The sequence below is a fragment of the Oncorhynchus masou genome, chromosome 24 (genome assembly GCF_036934945.1).
Source record: "Oncorhynchus masou masou isolate Uvic2021 chromosome 24, UVic_Omas_1.1, whole genome shotgun sequence".
In the NCBI taxonomy this organism is placed as follows: domain Eukaryota; kingdom Metazoa; phylum Chordata; class Actinopteri; order Salmoniformes; family Salmonidae; genus Oncorhynchus; species Oncorhynchus masou.
In genome coordinates, this window is record NC_088235.1 from 72,818,317 (window position 1) to 72,836,912 (window position 18,596).

At 42.6% G+C, this 18,596-nt stretch overlaps 1 protein-coding gene across 6 annotated transcripts in view; it reads right to left on the minus strand.

The window, feature by feature from the left end:
• Positions 1-18,596, minus strand: part of nfia (nuclear factor I/A) — a 181,432-nt gene that overhangs the window by 123,465 nt on the left and 39,371 nt on the right. For 4 of the 6 annotated variants that reach the window (XM_064934776.1, XM_064934775.1, XM_064934778.1 and 1 more), the window contains exon 2: positions 8,856-9,384. In XM_064934776.1, coding sequence (XP_064790848.1) covers positions 8,856-9,384 — 529 coding nt within the window. Of the gene's footprint in view, positions 1-8,855; positions 9,385-14,292; positions 15,603-18,596 lie in introns of those variants that run through there. The other 2 variants (XM_064934780.1, XM_064934779.1) reach the window with 1 other exon arrangement.

The window sequence follows — 18,596 nt, forward strand, 5'->3', positions numbered from 1 at the left end:
TCAGAAGACTTAATACATCTTACCCACGTAGGTGTTGGAGAAACGAAGCTCAGATGTCGATCCGTTGCCTGGCGTGTTGTGGGGTCAGGCAAGACTCCGTTTAGAGTCGGCATGCGTCTGCACTGGACTGGCTGCAAACCCCTAACTACATGTACAACTACACTACCTCGACCCCTAACTACATTACCTCGACTAACCTGTACCTCTGCACATTGACTCGGTACTGGTACCTCCTGTATATAGCCTCGTTATTGTTATTTTATTGTTACTTTTTTATTATATATTTTACTTTATTTATTTAGTAAATATTTTCTTAACTCTATTTATTGAACTGCATTAATTGGTAAGGTTTTTGTAAGTAAGCATTTCACAGAATGTTGTATTCGGCGCATGTGACAAATAAAATGTGATTTGAAGTGAGAGAGCTCGGGCACTGAGTGGTGGGAGAGGAGCCTCTCTCAGTTGCTAAGATCCCCCATAAAGACAGTTACTCTCTTTTACTACTGACTGGCACAACCCACCAGCTGCAGCACATTCCTGTAGCTCCCTCGACAAAGACGGGAGAGGAGCTGACATTTAAACGCAGTGAATCCTGAGATCCTAGGCCTGAGCACATCGCCGGCCCAGAACCCTTTGTCCCCCCCCCCCCCTTTCCTACCCTCTCCCTCGCTGCCACAATCGTCGGCTGTGTGTGTTTCTATCTGTGTGGTTCGAAACATCCTGTAGCCTGCGCCACCGACACACAGTCATGTGGCACGGCGGCAAATCAATGCGCAGGACAACAAGTGGAACGTTCCCGAGACAGGCAGCGAGAAGAATGAGTTGTTTCTACCTCATTGCTGGGTGTGCGCTTCGACCATGTGCAGCTAGTGCTCGCTCCCCGTCCCCCCCAAAAAAGTTGTCGCTCGGTAATAAGATGATTAGCACGGTTTCCCCCCCTGCTCGGGCCCGAACAGCACATGAGCTGTCTGCCCACCATTCAAATGAAGTCCTCATCAAGTCCTAATACAATCAAAGTACACACAATAAACACTGAGCGATGACTAGCGCAGAGGCTAGCGGGGAGCTAAAGACAATGGGACTCTTGTTGAATGGCGTGTGGGTACAAAGAAGGCATTCTCAGAAGTTAGCCAAAGCTAGTGCCTGTGTAAGTGCTGAATGGTCTGAGCCGTTAGGGAGAGCTATGGTTCAACTCATGCAGTTCCTAGGCTTTAACTCCTTTGGAACCAGACAGGTCCTAAGAAACTGACAAAGGACAGCAAATATCTAACATGGAGGAGAGGAGAAAATATCACTCCTGTAGACTGAGGCCCACAGCTTCCTGTCAGCCTAGGTCTCATACACATACATAACCGCCGTATCTCATGGACAACCCTCCGGATTAAAGAAAGAAAGAAACGGCAAGCTTCAGAAAGCTTGGCACATGCCTCGGTCTCCCCCTCTCTGCTAGCGGTTTGCTGCTGGGGACGTCCTGGGCGGACCTGGGCATTAATGCAGAATTAATTAGCCCAACTTCCCCAGTGCCAATCTCCCCATCCGTCTGTCTGTCCACCCCACTGGGATAAAGCAGTTAGTTACCACATCCAGGTGCCCGACTCTATACACATGCCAGACCACTGCTCACTATGCTTCGCTAACGCTACGTAGCCTAGCCCCCGCCGCTAAAACATGGCATTGTCGCGTTTAAGAAGGTTCGGTCCAAAATACGAGATTTAGAAAGGAACTAATCTCTTTTATGTTTTGCCTATTGAAAAGGGTATTAAGATTTCAAATATTGTGGTATTGCCCATTCTGAAAAACACCGGTCAGCTTTGAGAGAGAGTGTGTTTTTAGTCATCAAATGAAGGACAAAGAAATAGACAAAGGCGGAGGGATAGACGGTCCTCAAAACGGTCAAGGCGACAAAGAGAGCCACCGCAATTGTTTTTTTGTTTCGCTTTGTGATCGTTCATGCCTCAAAATCCTCAACTGAAACCAGACAATATGTTCCAAATCTGTACATTAGTAAGGATTTCGGGAGAGCTCAGCGTTGACAATGCACTTTGAAACGGATTACCTGAATGTGCTGTGCAATCAGGTTTATGAGATATTTGCCCACGGAGGGGGTACGCTGTTTGACAGAAATCTTACAACGTTTCCCCATCTGAGAACCTTATCTGCTTTGTTTAATCCAATAAAACGGCAGCGAAAATGGTTCAAAGTAAGGTCATATCCAGTGATATTAAAAAGACAGTATATTGTATCAGACCATCTGATCCCGGCCTGGGCTACTCATTTGGCACAGTGGACCAATGCCAGCTGTGGGATTTTTCTCGTAGGGCATCTGCATAGCAGCCACATTACTACTCGCCGATATCAAATGCTATGACAATGAGGCATTTTTATGAATGGGCCCCAACCTGAATTACAATGAATGGTACAGTGTGTGCTTGTGTGTGTGCGTTTCTGTACCGCTGTACTTGTGAGAGCGTGGTGACAAAGTCATTGTTGTAGTCATAGCTATGGCAGTCGTGTGGTTACAGGGATTTAGAGGGGGGGGGGGGGGGCAAAACCGCGGTGAGTGGGTGGGCAGTGGTGGACCTAACCCACCATGTGTACTGCAGTTACCACAAAAAAAGGCTGTGGTTTATCCCACAATCACCTTAAATAGCTCAACATTGTTGTTACTCCTCAGCCTGTGGAAGGGAAATGAAATCTAAAACGGCAGAAACATGACAAGCCAAAAGTCAGCTGGTGGATATTGACAGATTTTTTTTACTCTCAGAGAACCCCCCCCCCTTTCTCTGCACCTTGGTGTACAGCAGGCTGATGATCTAAACTGGCAGCAAACTAGTCTGGTGTGCTGTGTAAGGTCAAGTCCATTCAAAATCCCTATTCACACAGCCTGTAGACTAGGGTAGCGCAAAACTCCATGGACACTTGGAGTTCCAGGCCAGTAAAACAACTGGATGTACTCTTTACTTTGGATCAGAACCTAAAAGTAACGGTGCCTCGAGGATGCATCGTCAAAGCTAACGAGTTTAGAGAGACACAGCGCAAATCTCTTTAAGAGCTTAGCGGGAAATAGGTCAGGCGTCCTTACAGACATTCGACACACGAAAACAGTTTGTTCATCTCTACCACCGGGGTCATAGAAGGCAAAGTGGCAATAAAAAATATCAGCGGCCCTGGACATATTCACATAGGTCCACTCAGTGGCATGTTATCTCTTCCAGCCAGTGATATCCTTCAATTGTATTGGGCACAGCGAAAACAGAGAAGGTGAGATGAAAATGGGGTTTAACAAGCATGGCCGTGTGAACTTTCCATTTGAACCCACATTCCTCTCCGCCAATCTATGGGCTGCTTTCTTTACTGCCACATTGCTGGTGTCAGTGACGCCTGGATTTCCATGTCTTGTCACTTTTCTGACACCACAACCCAACCGTCGATGTCTTCCCCCCCCCCCCTCCTTTCCTAGCCAGGGTCTTCCCTGCCAGTAAGTAGGTCTTGCCAGGTTAGCCAACCCCGAGGAGATAACGATCACCCAAACCATCCACAGTGTGGCCTTCACTGTCTCTCACCCTCACTAGAGAAAACACATTCTGTTTGCTTCAAAGGCCCAGTCTTATCAAGAGTTTCTATCCTATTTACATTATTAGACAGTTGTCCACCAGTCAGGTTTCCAATACCCTTCAGTCTACTTGCTCTTGTCCAGAAGTGGCTTGAAGTCGTGGTTAGCAGACTTTATATAGCATTCAGTCTGACCACATATAATGTTAAGTGGAAGCAAAGGCATTAAAAAGTCTGCAAGCTAGCCAAGAGACAACCATTGATTTCCAATTATTTTGGGACTACTAGTCTCAGTCAACACTTGTCTTTCATCTAGTTTTGTACATTTTTCTGTTCCAAAAATACCGTAGCGTAAAATTTTTACGACTTTAACCACCAATGAAATGGTTAAATTACCCAACCACTTCCAAACTATTATGGCCTATGCCTTAAATAGCTTCTAAACCAACCTATATGGCAGGGCTATCCAACCCTGTTCCTGGAGAGCTACCATCCTGTAGGTTTTCACTCCAACCTTAATCTAGCACACCTGATTCTAATAATTCTAATAATTACCTGGTTGATAAGTTGAACCGGGTTAGTTACGACTGGGGTTGGAGCGAAAACCTACAGAAGGGTATCTCTCCAGGGACAGGGTTTGGAGAACCCTGATATTCGGCTTGCAGAATTACTGCTACTGTTTAGCTTCCATTAAAGAAATGGCCTCAGTTTCTTCAGTCTATGCCGAAACGGTCGTTGGCTAATTTTAACCGACTGGCCAAGCTGCCCCAAACAAAGTAAAAGTGGGCTGCTCTCACAAGAGGTCACGGATTCCTCCAAAGCCAGAGCAATCCATCCACTTGACTGGCTGCTAACGAGGGGGGTCAAACGCCTAGAAGATAGGGTCAAAACTCTAACATCTTAAGCCATGACCTCTCTCACGTGTTGAGTGCTCCTGTGATAGTGACACCCGTTGCCGGGGTGAGAGCGAGCCCTAAATTAGCCCTGGCCACGCTGCCTGCTCTGGAGTCAAAAGGGGGGCCCGCCCTCTGACACCACATTGTTCCTAAAGATGACAAACGATGCTAGCTTGTGACTGTTGAACAACGCTGGGAAAGCCCTGGTTAAAGACTGATATGCCAGCCCTCCCCCTCCCCACACACACACACACACACACACACACACACACACACACACACACACACACACACACACACACACACACACACACACACACACACACACACACAACTAAGTAGGGTTAGGCATGTGGCACTACATCATAAAACTCTCCCAAGAATTTAACAGATTGCAAAATAATTCACCAACCAGTAAGCCTAAAGACAGATAATTAAAGGCAAATGAAATTGTAAACTCTGCAAGTACATACAGTCAGCAAGAAGTTTCACAAGAGTTGTTTTTGAGAATTGTGACACCCAGATAATAAAAGTGCTCTACTATGTTTGCTGTTAAATAGGTTGGTGGCAGGATAGTGTTAGCACGGGGGGGACAAGTCCTCTTCTACCACCCCTTGCCCTTGCAGCAGTGGGGGATACATTTAATTACGGACTTCGGCTGTCCTCAAAAACCTCAACTTCGGCATCCGTGCATGAGGTCAGCCTCTCTTCAGATGGCTTTTAATCAACGGCGCTTCAGAAATGCTCCACTGCTTTAAATGAGACCGAGGAAGAAACCCGATCCTGTGGGACGAGGAGACGAAGGAGCCAGCGAGCACACTGCGGACTTAACTCCACTCTAGGCAGACCTCCATGCTCTGTGGGCATTCTGTCTCTTTCTTCTCCCTCTTGTTCACTCACTGACACCTCATTCACAATCAAGCCCGGTGAAGAAGAAAAAAAATCTAACTTCAGCTATAAGAATGCTGGCGGGAGCAAAGCGCCCATGAATAGGCTTACAAAACATCAAAACTCAGGATTTGGCAGCGGGGGGGGATAACATTTTAGCCACAATGGGCATCAGGAGCTTTTATTTGAGACGAGCATATAGTAAGTATACTGTCTCCCAAAACATTGAAATGAGGGTCAGTGTCTCGTCTAAAAATTGTTTTGTTTTTTATGTACTTAGCATATTGCTAATCAGGGATTTATTTCTGTCCAATTATAACATCGTTGACTAAGCTGGTTGTGGAATTCATAATGAGGCCCATCATGCCTTATTTTGACAAAAACCCTCTAAAGGCCGATACTTTTGTGACTGGCCCAAGCTAAAATGTAAATCGTAGTACTGCACAGCTCTCAAGGTAACCAACACTATAGGCTCATTTTAATCACAAACGTTTTGATTCAGATTGGCCAAAATCACTACATAACCTTCCTCAACATTTTGAACTGAGATTGCAGTGCTGTTAACGTACAAAATCGACAACAAAAAACGTACAAAAGCTATGAAAACAGTCTACAAAAAATGTCGCAATAAGATTGTCAATGTGGGCACATATCATGCCTAGCTCACTTAGGCTTCAGCAAAACCTTTTGTTGTACAGAGGAAATGGTTGTAATTAAGGTGCTCGGTTTGCCTGGTGGAACAGAGCGCTCTCCAAACCGTGATAGCTGGTGTTTGTGTTGCTGCCAGTGGAGGAACGAGCCCCTGCTGCCTCTTGTCTATTAACAATTTCTCTATTGGTTATTTGCATTGGACTTCACTCTCAGGGTGAGTTTTCATCGAACAAGCACTACTAATATCATGGTGAAAACTTACACAAGATTTTCCAAACTATGGAAAGGCATCAAGAATATTTTGTTAAATTGCAGCAACAAAAAAAATTCTAGATTAGGATTCAGCTCAAGGGGAAAAACATAAAACCATGTCCAATTCATTAGTTAATTAATTATGATGTATTTTCTACGTTTTAATCAAAGCTTTCGAATACATTAATTATTTACAGGAGAGAAATAAAATATACAGCCCTAAATTTGATATCATGTGGAGATTTTTATATTTACCAAATAGTTAATTTTCTTGTGTATTTATAAGACGGCTTCCTAATTTACAAGAAGTTCAGAAACTCCAAAAACTTAATAATTGCTCCATGCCAAGTTTTTCATTCCACTGCCAAACACCTATATGAATATGCTACTACACTGTTGTGCACAGAAAACAGGAAAATAATTCAAGTGATATCTCACCCCAACCGCAGCCCATGTTGAATTAGTCTGAAATAGAAATCGTGCTGAGCAATCGTGATGGAGATAATTGTTGTTTTTTTAAGGTAACTGACTCTGTCGTCTCGCAGTGCGAGCTTCCCCTAAATCTGGCCCATCTTAAAACAGCGAAGGGACGGGCCAGTGCGAGGAATTTGGCAGAGTTGTCCCACTTTTCCCAGACTACTGCTTTATTGACCACTGATGAAATTATGGGTGTCTGCTACAGATAACATTTGTGTCTACATACAGAGACGGAAAGGTGCTGTGCGGTGCAGTGTTGGGTTTGCTGGGGGCAAGTCCTAAAGAAATGTAACTTTATTTTGGTTGGGTGAATACTTGGTGAGTGGCCTGTGATTGTTCGTTGAAAGAGTGATTCTTGATGCCAACGACAGTACGAGTCAAAATTTTGGACACACCTACCCATTGCTGGGTTTTTCTTTATTTGTACTATTTTCCACATGGTAGAATAATAGCGAAGACATCAAAACTATGAAACAACATATGGAATCATGCCGTAACCAAAAAAGTGTTACACAAATTAAAATATATTTTATATTTGAGATTCTTCAAAGTAGCTACCCTTTGCCTCGATGACAGCTTTGCAGACTTTTGGCATTCTCTCAACCAGTTTCATGAGATAGTCACTTGGAATGCATTTCAATTAACAGGTGTGCCTTGTTAATTTGTGGAATTTCCTTTGCTTCTTAATGCGTTTGAGCCAATCAGTTGTGTTGTGACAAGGTAGGGGTGATATACAGAAGATAGCCCTATTTGGTAAAAGCTCATTTTATGGCAAGAACAGCTCAAATAAGCAAAAAGAAATGACAGTCCATCACTACTTTAAGACACGAAGGTCAGTCAATACAGAACATTTCAAGAACTTTTAAAGTTTCTTCAAGTGCAGTTTTAAAAACCAACAAGCGCTATGATGAAACTGACTCTCATGAGGACCGACATACGAAAGGAAGACCCAGAGTTACCTTTGCTACAGAGGATAAGGTCATTAGAGTTACCAGCCTCAGAAATTGCAGCCCAAATAAATGCTTCAGAGTTCAAGTAACAGACACATCTCAACATCAACTGTTCAGAGGAAACTTCATAAATCAGGCCTTTATCGTCTAATTGCTGCAAAGAAACCACTACTAAAGGACACCAATGAGAAGAAGAGACTTGCTTGGGTCAAGAAACAGGAGCAATGGACATTAGACCGGTGAAAATCTGTCCTTTGGTCTGATGAGTCCAAATTTGAGATTTTTGGTTCCAACCGCTGTGTATGAGATGCAGAGTCGGTGAACGGATTATTTCTGCATGTGCGGTTCCCACTGTGAAGCATGGAGGAGGAGGTTTGATGGTGCTTTGCTGGTGACAGGGTCTGTGATTTATTTAGAAGGCACACTTAACCAGCATGGCAACCGCAGCATTCTGCAGCGATACGCCATCCCATCTGGTTTGCGCTTAGTGGGAATATAATTTGTTTTTCAACAGAACAATGACCCAACACATCTACAGGCTGTGTAAGGGCTATTTAACCACAAAGGAGATTGATGGAGTGTTGCGTCAGATGACCTGGCCTCCACAATCACCCGATCTCAACCCAATTGAGATGGTTTGGGATGAGTTGGACTGCAGAGTGAAGGAAAAGCAGCCAGTAAGTGCTCACCATATGTGGGAACTCCTTCAAGACTGTTGGAGAAGCATTCCAGGTGAAGCTGGTTGAGAGAATGCAAAGAGTGTGCGAAGCTGTCATCAAGGCAAAGGGTGGCTACTTTGAAGGCTCTAAAATATAAAATATATTTTGATTTGTTTTACACTTTTTTGGTTACTACATGATTCCCTGTGTTATTTCATAGTTTTAATGTCTTCACTATTGTTCTACAATGTAGAAAATAGTAAAAATAAAGAGAAACTCTTGAATGAGTAGGTGTGTCCAAACCTTTGACTGGTACTGTTTATACAGTACATTGACATGCGCTCAGTGACAAGATTGAATTGACCCTTGAAACCCAGCCGAGTGTTTTTGTCTTTGATTCACTGTGCAACATTATCCCACATTCCATGTCCTATCACTAAGCAGAGTGAGGTCAACATTTATGTGACTCCAATTTCAAACAAATGTTGACGTGTTTATAGAGAGTTGAGAAACAAAAAGAGGGACTTTACCTGCGTGCACAAAGTAGGCCAAGTAGAGGTCAAGCTCCTTCACAGAAACTCCAATGTGATGAGGCTGCACACACAGCCCTGGGTTCGAGCACTGTGGGGACTTTACCAGCCTTTCGCCATCAGTACTTTCGAGGGGAATACCTTTGAATAAAATGACCATGACCAGGTCCAACCTCCAGACTTTGTCTGCCTGACGCAGGCAGTCGATCCTCCTCATCTTACCCTTCTGGTCAGGGTTGGACAGCACGCAGCACGGGGGCTTCTTCCCGGTGACGGTGAGCACAAAATCCTCCCGGAACTCAGGCCGGATGTCCTTGCGGAGCTTGGCCAGAAGGCGTGATGCCCACTTCTGCTTGACCTCGGGCTTCTCGCTGAGCAGCTCGTCCTTCACCGCGCGCTCCTCTTCCTTAGACATGCGCTTCTCGTGCTTCTTGAAGTACTTTCTCTTGCGGGCCTGCAGGTTGAACCATGTGTAGGCAAACGCTCGCACGTGGGGCAGCAGAGCTTCGATGAAAGGATGGAATTCATCCTGTGGTAGAGAGGAACACAGGGGAGGGGGGAGGGGGAATGATGAATGATTTGGTAGCAACACATTGATAGTACAACACTTTTTGTGGAAACAAAGTACAGAATCCATCAAAATAAAAAGACCAAAAGCGGTCATTACAATTAATCTTGTGAAATCAGACGTGCCTTCAGTAAACACTCATCGACTCATTTGAAATAGTCGGCAATCAAGGAATTGCACAGAAGAACATACAGTACTACTATTAGATCAAATATCATTCCAGGCGGGACTTTTCAGAGAACAAACATTGTCCATTTCAGAGTAATATGCACTGTCCGACACATTTATATTTATGAGTAATTTATGTCATTTGTATTTGCAGCACTTGGGCCCGTGCCATTAGCATTAGCAGAGCGGGCTAATGGCGGAGTTTCTCTAGGCCGTACGGAGGGAGCAGTGTGAAATAAGGCCTGTCTAGGCCGTACGGAGGGAGCAGTGTGAAATAAGGCCTGTCTAGGCCGTGTCTTGGCTCTTTGGCAAGAATGTGGGTCTGTGGGGGTCTGCCAGAGAGGACAGAGAAAAAAGCAACAGCCGAGCGGGAAAGCTGAAAGTCTATTTTTAACTGTTCGCCATGCAAACATATAATATACGTGCACACACACACAAAGAGACACAGACACACGCATGCAATATGTACAGGCACAAACGTTTCGCTCTGAAACGGTTCCAAGACTGGTATATTCTGTGGGCTTTCACCAGGGACAGCTCCCTGTACAGCTATTACAGCAAGAATGTGGATAGATGGCATGCTGTGGATCAGTCCCAATTTTGGTTGGTTACACCTGCTACTAGCAGTCACACACTGGGGCTTTCGCCTGAGAATCTGCTCCCTCTCATAATCTGGCCTGAAGCAGGCAGTGGAAATGTTACAGCACGACACTACAGCTAAATGAAGCAACGCCAACGGAACAAGGCAAAACAACCTCAGAACAACACTTTCCTATTTAAACTAGTCTTGCATCTGAAAACTCACTAGAATATTTTTGAGGGACAAAGACATTTCCATGGATTAATGACCACTGCCATTAAATCTATTGAACCGTTAGTCTGTACCCATTTTACGGACATTTTAAATAATTACAGTATATAAAAAGAAACAGAACAGAGTTACCAAAGAGATGAAAGGTGCCTACTCCTTTAAAATACCTGGTTGTAAAAAAAAATCATGAATATGTACTAAAAGCGTTTATAACCAAATGAGATAATAAAATCTTTGCCTTTTATATAAAACAAATACCTCAGGGCATATGGATACAACATTTGAACTAAAACTAGTAAGTGTGCCAAATCCAAATACTCAGCTTCAATTTTGTACAAGGGTGTCACACTAGATAATGCTATAAAACAGTATGCTACATTAAGCACCAGAGCAGATATGCAGCTCTTCTAGGTCGAGTGTTTACACGCATATATACAGTGAGTAGAGTACATAGTTTGTCTGGACTGTGTCCTACAGAGGGCAAGCTAGGCTAGGCACAGAACTAACAGATATATTTAAAAAACCACCAATCAAATCCAATCAAATGAAATAAACAATCACAAACCACCACTCCAATTTGCAATTTTACAACAGGGACGTATTTTCATTTCCCAAACACTCTCAGTAGAGGTTGGCAGTGATGTATTGACTGATCGGAGTACAAGGAGACATGTTTCTGATATGAGGCCCATTTGGAGACCCAGGGCGGGCCTTGGCTTCACCTCAGGCCATCTTACCACCCCGGCCATGCAAAATGTACTCAACTATTCAGAGATAAAAGAACGCTGAACAAATCTTGACACGTGCGGAAACCTCTGACTGGCATGTGGTCACTAATACATGTACTAACACAAGTTTGCGAGCACAAACGCAGGAATAATCATCTAGAATACAGCTGAATTCAAATATAATACAACCAAATACAATGACGCCACACTATTCCTCGAATTTCAAAAATACTTTCACGCCCTTGCCTCATAGGCATGGAAATTGTATAGTTTGAGCTTGGGTAAAATCCAGTAAATGGCTTCTCCAACTGCCTTCAGCGACACTCGGAGTAACTTCAGCCAATGTGCTATGAAATATCACTCCTCAATGGCTGACATTATGCATTGTTATTTGTGGTTTCTGTATATAATATAGTTCTCCCCTGTCTCCGGCCCATTTGAACAATACCTGCATAGTCTATATTTGTTTTTTTTTGGTTCTTCACAACATTAATGACACACACACACACACACACAAAACGTACACGTGACACAACTATTTTCTGTAGGCCACATTTCAATATATATCATCCATTGCAATTCCATTAACAAAACCCTAGAAACGAGTATATTCACTACTAAAAGCGTGTCAGGAAAATTGTTAAGTACGAAACCTCCAGCTGTGAAGTTTGTTTTAATTTTCTGTACACCTTGGTGACAAAACTAATGTTTACAAAGAACAGGCCTGTAGCAACAACTCATGAATAACTGTAATTTAGAAAAGCAATGTTGGTAATCTCCTCCTATTGACACCCACGCTGCCCCACACCACAACACAGAGGCAATTATGACAGTGTGTCGACCGAGTTTACTCTCACCTCTCTTCTGCCCACAACAGTAAACGTACTTAAACAGAGCGGACGCCTCACCATTGTTAATCAAATTGGAGCAATTTACACCAAAAGGCATATCTTCCTGCTTTTACAAAGTTGCAGAGGACTCAAATAGCCTCACGTAGGCCGTAAGGGGTATGTGTACTTGTAAGTGTTTTCCCAAACCCATGCAATGTGCACAACTGTTTCATTCCCTGCATCTCCTCCACCACGACACAAAACAATACCATGTGCCTCAAAGACAAGATGCAAAGGCAAATTCGGGGAATTATCAATATTTTTCCATAAATGCACAAAGAATGCAAATGTTCAATTTTCAATTCTAGGTTACATATTCCATCTTTTGCAGTGAACAAAACATATGGAAGTTATTTAGGCTTGCCTGTCTTGTACAGGATCCCCCCCCCCCCTCTTGACTTAAAAGATTTTAGACTTGATGAAACAGTTTTTGCCCTAACTGAATGGATAAGAGGGTAACACACACACACACAAAGTATCTTTGTATATCATTTAACTCTGAATACTTATACTTAATTAGCCAATTAGTGCAGATTCTGCTTTATACAGTTGAGATGAATTGTATCGCATGTGAATTCACAGTCTCATTTTAAGAAATTAAAAAAACATATCCAGGCAAAATTTGTATGAATTAATATTTTACATATTCAAGCGAGCCATTTCTCTAAATGTCCCTTCTCAAGTTTGTGTCCAACTAATATCAGGTTTCAGTTCTCCTTTAGGCCCATTTCCGTCTTGCCTCAAAGATGCACTGTACATTCTTATAAAATAATTCTAGATAAATATTCAGGACTTATTAGTTATGCTTAGCACTAGAGGTATTGGAGCAGTATTGGTTTTGAAATGGTCTTCCATTGTAAAGGTTGGCAAGTCCAGGAGGAGAACCCATCATTGATATCAAGTCAGATGTTTGTCATTTACATACATTTACAACCAATAACGTGGTCATAGTGACAATGTTTGGGGGGAAAAAGTATATCCCAAAAATAAAAATAAAAATATATGAAAACCTGAAATCAACTTAGGGAAAAATCATAATCTTATTTTAAGATAATTTAAAACTTTAATTGTGTTGATAGTTAAATACAACTGACATGAGACGAGGCCAATATGCCTGTTGGTGGTCAATAATAAATCAATTTCAAAAACAAATACATATTGTCAAATCTTAAACAAACCCAAAACTGTATCATGATACATTTTATACATAATTTTTAAAATACATTTTAGGTAAGCCGATAATGGATTTAAACACCAACCACATGGATGTGCAACTGACCATTTAACAAGCTATTCAACCTATGTAACGTTCCCACCTAGACCACCTTTTGATTAGGCCTACAAAACACCATATTTCGGGTAATCAAACTCGAACAAGAATCAAATCCGAGAAAACCTAACAATCTTCGGGAGCAGAAAGTTTTTAGTAAGTATAAAAGATCATCTTAGTTATTGAGCATGCTACATGTCAATCATAGCCGTAGTGCGCAAAAAAAACACACACACAAAAAAAATTATCCATCGAATATAACAGTAGCCTTGAAACGTGTAATGTCCTAACTTGTGCTTTCCCGGTGCACATTGATCATGACAAAGTTCAATGCCCGAGAGAGAGTGGCGGCGACTCGATTCAGTTGAAGATGTGTAAAGACATACAGCAACATTTTAAATTCATAAAAGTTACTGCTGCCAAAGAACAAGCTAAAAAATCGAACGCTTACAACACTGATTCTAAGTTTGAAACTTTTGGGATACAAGTTCGACCCAGCAAAATGCAGCCTTTTAAATATCGCGTTTTTAGCAGTAATCAATACAAAGTGACAATTGCATGCATGTTAATGACTCCCAAGTGCAGAGAGCTAGAGGAAGCCGTCCAGGGGAGCATTGGAAAATGATGTTGCCACATTTTGTAAAAACATTGTGTGCATTCATTCATATCAAATATGTGGGAAGACGATAACGTGAACATGCAATTTATAGGAAAGGCCATCTTCATTTTAGGATTGGAACTCAAAAAGTAGTTCACGTAAAAGCGCGCTCGACATCGATATAGGTCTAATATGAACTAAAATAGACATGCATATATATGTGTACATATGTAGGAGATAGACGCCATCCGCCATGTGTTACTTAGTTCAGATGGCTCTGACAAACCAGGAATGCTACTGCACACAGTTTGTCTTGAGCAACGTCAGTCCATTTCGCCCTGTCCCTGAGGAAGAAAGCATAAATGCAACAAAAATGGTTAAAGACAGACGAAAGGCTCACTTACCTGTGTTAGGCATAGCGGAGAATACATATCTGTTGTATCTAATCTTGGATGTGGAGGGTGTATGTATGTGTGTGTGTTTGGGTTACACGAACGGGTCTGCGTGTTTATGTGTGTGATGGTGTGTGAGTGAGTGTGTGTGTATGTGTGAATTATGTGTGGGTGTGTGTCCGTGTTTGCCCGTGTATGCGTGATGGCTGTGTCCGTGATGGCTGTGTCCGTGATGGCTGTGTCCGTGTTTTGAAAAGAAAGAAAAAAAGGAGAGACAGAAGGGAGAGAGAGGGAAAAAATAAAGCCTGCTTCTTGCTTTCACATTTCCAACTCTGCGAACTGCAACCAACGCTTCACCACCCCATAGAGCTGAACTTTAACCCCGCCTCGAGTTACACTGCTTCCACTTTCCGCACGCATCTATTGTACAGTGCACTGAAAGCCGTAGAGCAGTCTCTTCGTTGGATAACCCAAAACTTTCACCAGAAGCATATTCAACAATAAAAGAAAAGTCCAAAGGCAGACTGGCTGCAGCGGAGAGGTTAAAAATCACGGGAAATAGGAAGAAAATAAGTCATCTTCGGACAGTGCTAATCTTGTTCTCATACTAATACCATTACAAAAAAATGCTGATTGTCAGACGTTCGTTCTTCTGAACTCGATATGAGTTATCCCATTCACTCCGGTTTCTCGAAGAGACAAAACAAAGCTCGCAACAACCGAAAGCATTGAAGGCATGTGGTGCGGCTGGCTTCACGGTGGAGCGAACTCCGAAATGAGTCTGTCGGATTTACGAACAAGGAGGGTGCGGTAGTTAATGAAGGTGATAATATCCCAGAACACCCAAACAATTGCTTGTCGCTGAAGCCCGACAGCTGGTTTCCGTTTAGAAAATTATCTCTAACAGCAGACGATAAAGTGAATCCGTGTTGCGTCTGTCCTGTCTACGGCGACAGGAGCCACAACCGCCTGCACCGAGTTCCATACAGATACATACAGTTCACTTTTGTCCACAGTGCCTGAAGGACAAACTCTTGTACTCCCCTCTCAGCATAGCTCCCAAAGTATATACGGGTTAAGGGAAGTAATAAGACCAACATAAATGCAATGAACATGTAGGACAGAAATATATCATATATATATTTAAAATTTCAAATTATAGTCTGCCTTATCCTGTCTACTTGAGCCCATTAGCCCCGGAATGAAATGGCTTTTCAAATAACGCAAACCTATCAATTTCAATCAAGAGCAGGGCTCGCGCAAAACTGCCACACCAACACTGCTTAATAAATGTTCTTATATGATGTTTAACGCAAATTAGACAGCGTATGGCGGTGAAGAGTGAGCTCAAGAGATCACCACGCACTATATAAGGGATATACCGCCCCTTTTGAACAAATGCTTAACTTTTAAATTCGTCGGACAAAGTAACAGGCTGTTAGGTATTCCATATTATTTTTCGACACCTATCCATATTTACAACAAGCTATAATTATAAATATTTGTATTATTATACATTGTTATTATTAAGCTATCACTAGGCTTTTGACATACATTACATGCAAATCAATGCATGACCTATCTATCTGTTCATGGCATACGAGCCAATTTATGTCAATTTGCACAACACATTTCATATGAGGGGTGGAACAACGAGAGCAGAATCTTAACAATTCAATGAAGTGCATTCAACTGTACAAAACCCAAAACCAAGTATCTCCCCAGATAATTATATAATATAAACGAGCGAGGGCCATTCGACAGACAAGATTACCAATCATTTTCCTAACTCACATGTCATTATGTAAGCATGATCACGGTGCTCTCCTAACACCGACAGGCCTATTATCCAAAACCAAAGCATCGTGCAACTCCAGCATTTACGCACGCTCTACCGATCACTGCATACTTGAAACGTAATGCATTGAGTTTCAATCATTACCGTCTAGACAAAGAATTCAAATTAAATATCACGTGGACAAAACCTCCCCAAAAAGCCTCAAACAAAAGGTATACTTGGCAATAGTGAAAACTACATGCGTAAAGCATGCGTAATAACTTCGGTATAGCGCCTATATCAAATGACTGAGCAACATTTGACAATATGTCATACTCCTAAATAAGGCTACTATTATTGTATAGCCTATACATCTCAAACGCCCAAGGTTAGCATTGGTAGCCTTTTTGGTGTTTCACCTGCCCTTGCAGACAAGTAAGGGTTAATATTAATCGAAATAATGGCAATAAAGACACACCCATTTAGTAGTTTAAACAAAAGTAAAACCTATACACTTAAACACATTTAAACAGGACTTGCCTATAGCGTAATTAGCCTACAGTACGCCTGGAGGCGTCCAACATTGGTGTGACTTGTTATTTTGACGGATTTCTGTTCAAATATCAGATTGGCCCGACATGAGTCATCCACACACTCTTGGTCCACTGATTCTGTATGGGCTGCTCGAATTTGTTTTCAGTGAACAACTTCTGGCCAGAGGGAGAAGTCAGTTGTGCGCCCTCTAGGAAATGGCCAGGGAAGCGACCACAAGTGGAGTGTGTGGTTCTGCTACGCAGCTACATCTGACCACTATATACATACACACCTGCACCAAGACAGCGAGATTCAGCAACACCAGATGCATGCATCTTCGCAGTCTAAAGTTTCATTGACATACCGTCAAGGCTAAAGGTGGACTTGCAACTGCTTTTGCTATTCGGTTATTGTTATTACAGCATAGCCTAATAATATAATATTGTAGCATAGACTGCTTGAATTCCTGAAAGCACTCACAACGAATGGGACAATCGTTAACCTATACCCAACTGAAGTGATTATTCACTATATGGACTATAGATCATGTGTTGCTCAACATTGTAAATAAAATGTTGCTCAAGTAATATGGAATAATTGTCTAGGAGTAAATACAAGCCACACGCCATTGCGCAACTCAATAAGAGGGCGGAATAGGGAAAATGGTCTACCCATATAGTTCATGTGCTTGGCCGGACAATAAATTCAGGAGACGTGCACTGTATTTTCTCATGTTGCAGCGCATAGAACCTCTATTGAGAATAGGGCAATAGGCTAACTTGCTATCGGTATTTGGCCAGCCTTCCGGTATCCATGTCCTCCGTGCAATGCTCGAGCTCCGTCCTCTGATTGGACTAAACTCCAGGATTTGAAGCCCAGCATCCATCTTATTGGACAAAACTCATGTCACAAAGATTTTGTCGAGAAAGCGTTTTTCTGCAATCGCTCGTTTACTCTGCAGAATAACTAGTTACCACATAATGAAACAATGCTTTTCTCAATCTGGTCACTACGATGCCCTTTTGTCAGAAGGCAACGCGGAGAATGTAGGCTCTGTTCTGTTTCGTTCCAATACCAAAGTTATTTGGCGATAAAGATATCCGCATTGGCATACCTCGCTGGCAAAAGAGATCCGATTGATACGGACTATTCTCAAATCCCTGTACAAAAGCCAAGACCGACATTTTAGGCTACATTTTAACCTGTGTACAGGTCATACACGCCACATGCACATGTCTATAACTTCTCAGGGTGAAAAGAGATGGTAAGAGGTGTTTGCACGTACCATTGCAATGTAACGTGTACGTGGGAAACTTTAGACTGATGAGACGAAGTGCTTCATTTTCAGCCACCTTTTGTTGTAGTCTTATGTATAATTCAAAAGATATTAACTTGCTGCCGTTGTGTGCATTTTACACCGAAGAAATACAGTATGATAAAGCACAAGGGGAAACGGTTCTTGTATTAATCCCAAAAAGAAAAATATATAGCAGTGAGCCTTTACTCCTTGATATTTGACTGCGGTCCAAGCTTGGCAAAGCTGACTGGCTCGCGACACACACTCTGCCTATCTCAGCTTGGTTTGTTAGACTTTGTGCAGAAGTTGCAATCGATTGAGCGAGTCCCACTTTTTTTTAATTTCCGCAATCGCTTTGCATAGTAACCACGCAGGACACGGGCGGCAAAGGAACGCCACTTCTCACTCACCATGTCCTCCCCTCGAGAAGTCACATACTGGCAAACGAGCCGGTGTCGCGTGCCAGTCAGACCACACAGTCTGCGTTTAGCTCCCGCCTGGAAAACCTACATTTTTTTCTACCTATATATTGCTGCATACCGCACTCTCTCAGCCCTTCCTATACGTTTACGGCGCGCATGGGACAGAGGGAGGAACGCCGCGGCGCCTATTGCGATCGAAAAAACCGTAGCCTTTTGGTACTAGTCTAGTGCATTATTGCTGCTTAAACCTTTAACACCAGATCATTGTTGCATGCTGGACATCTAA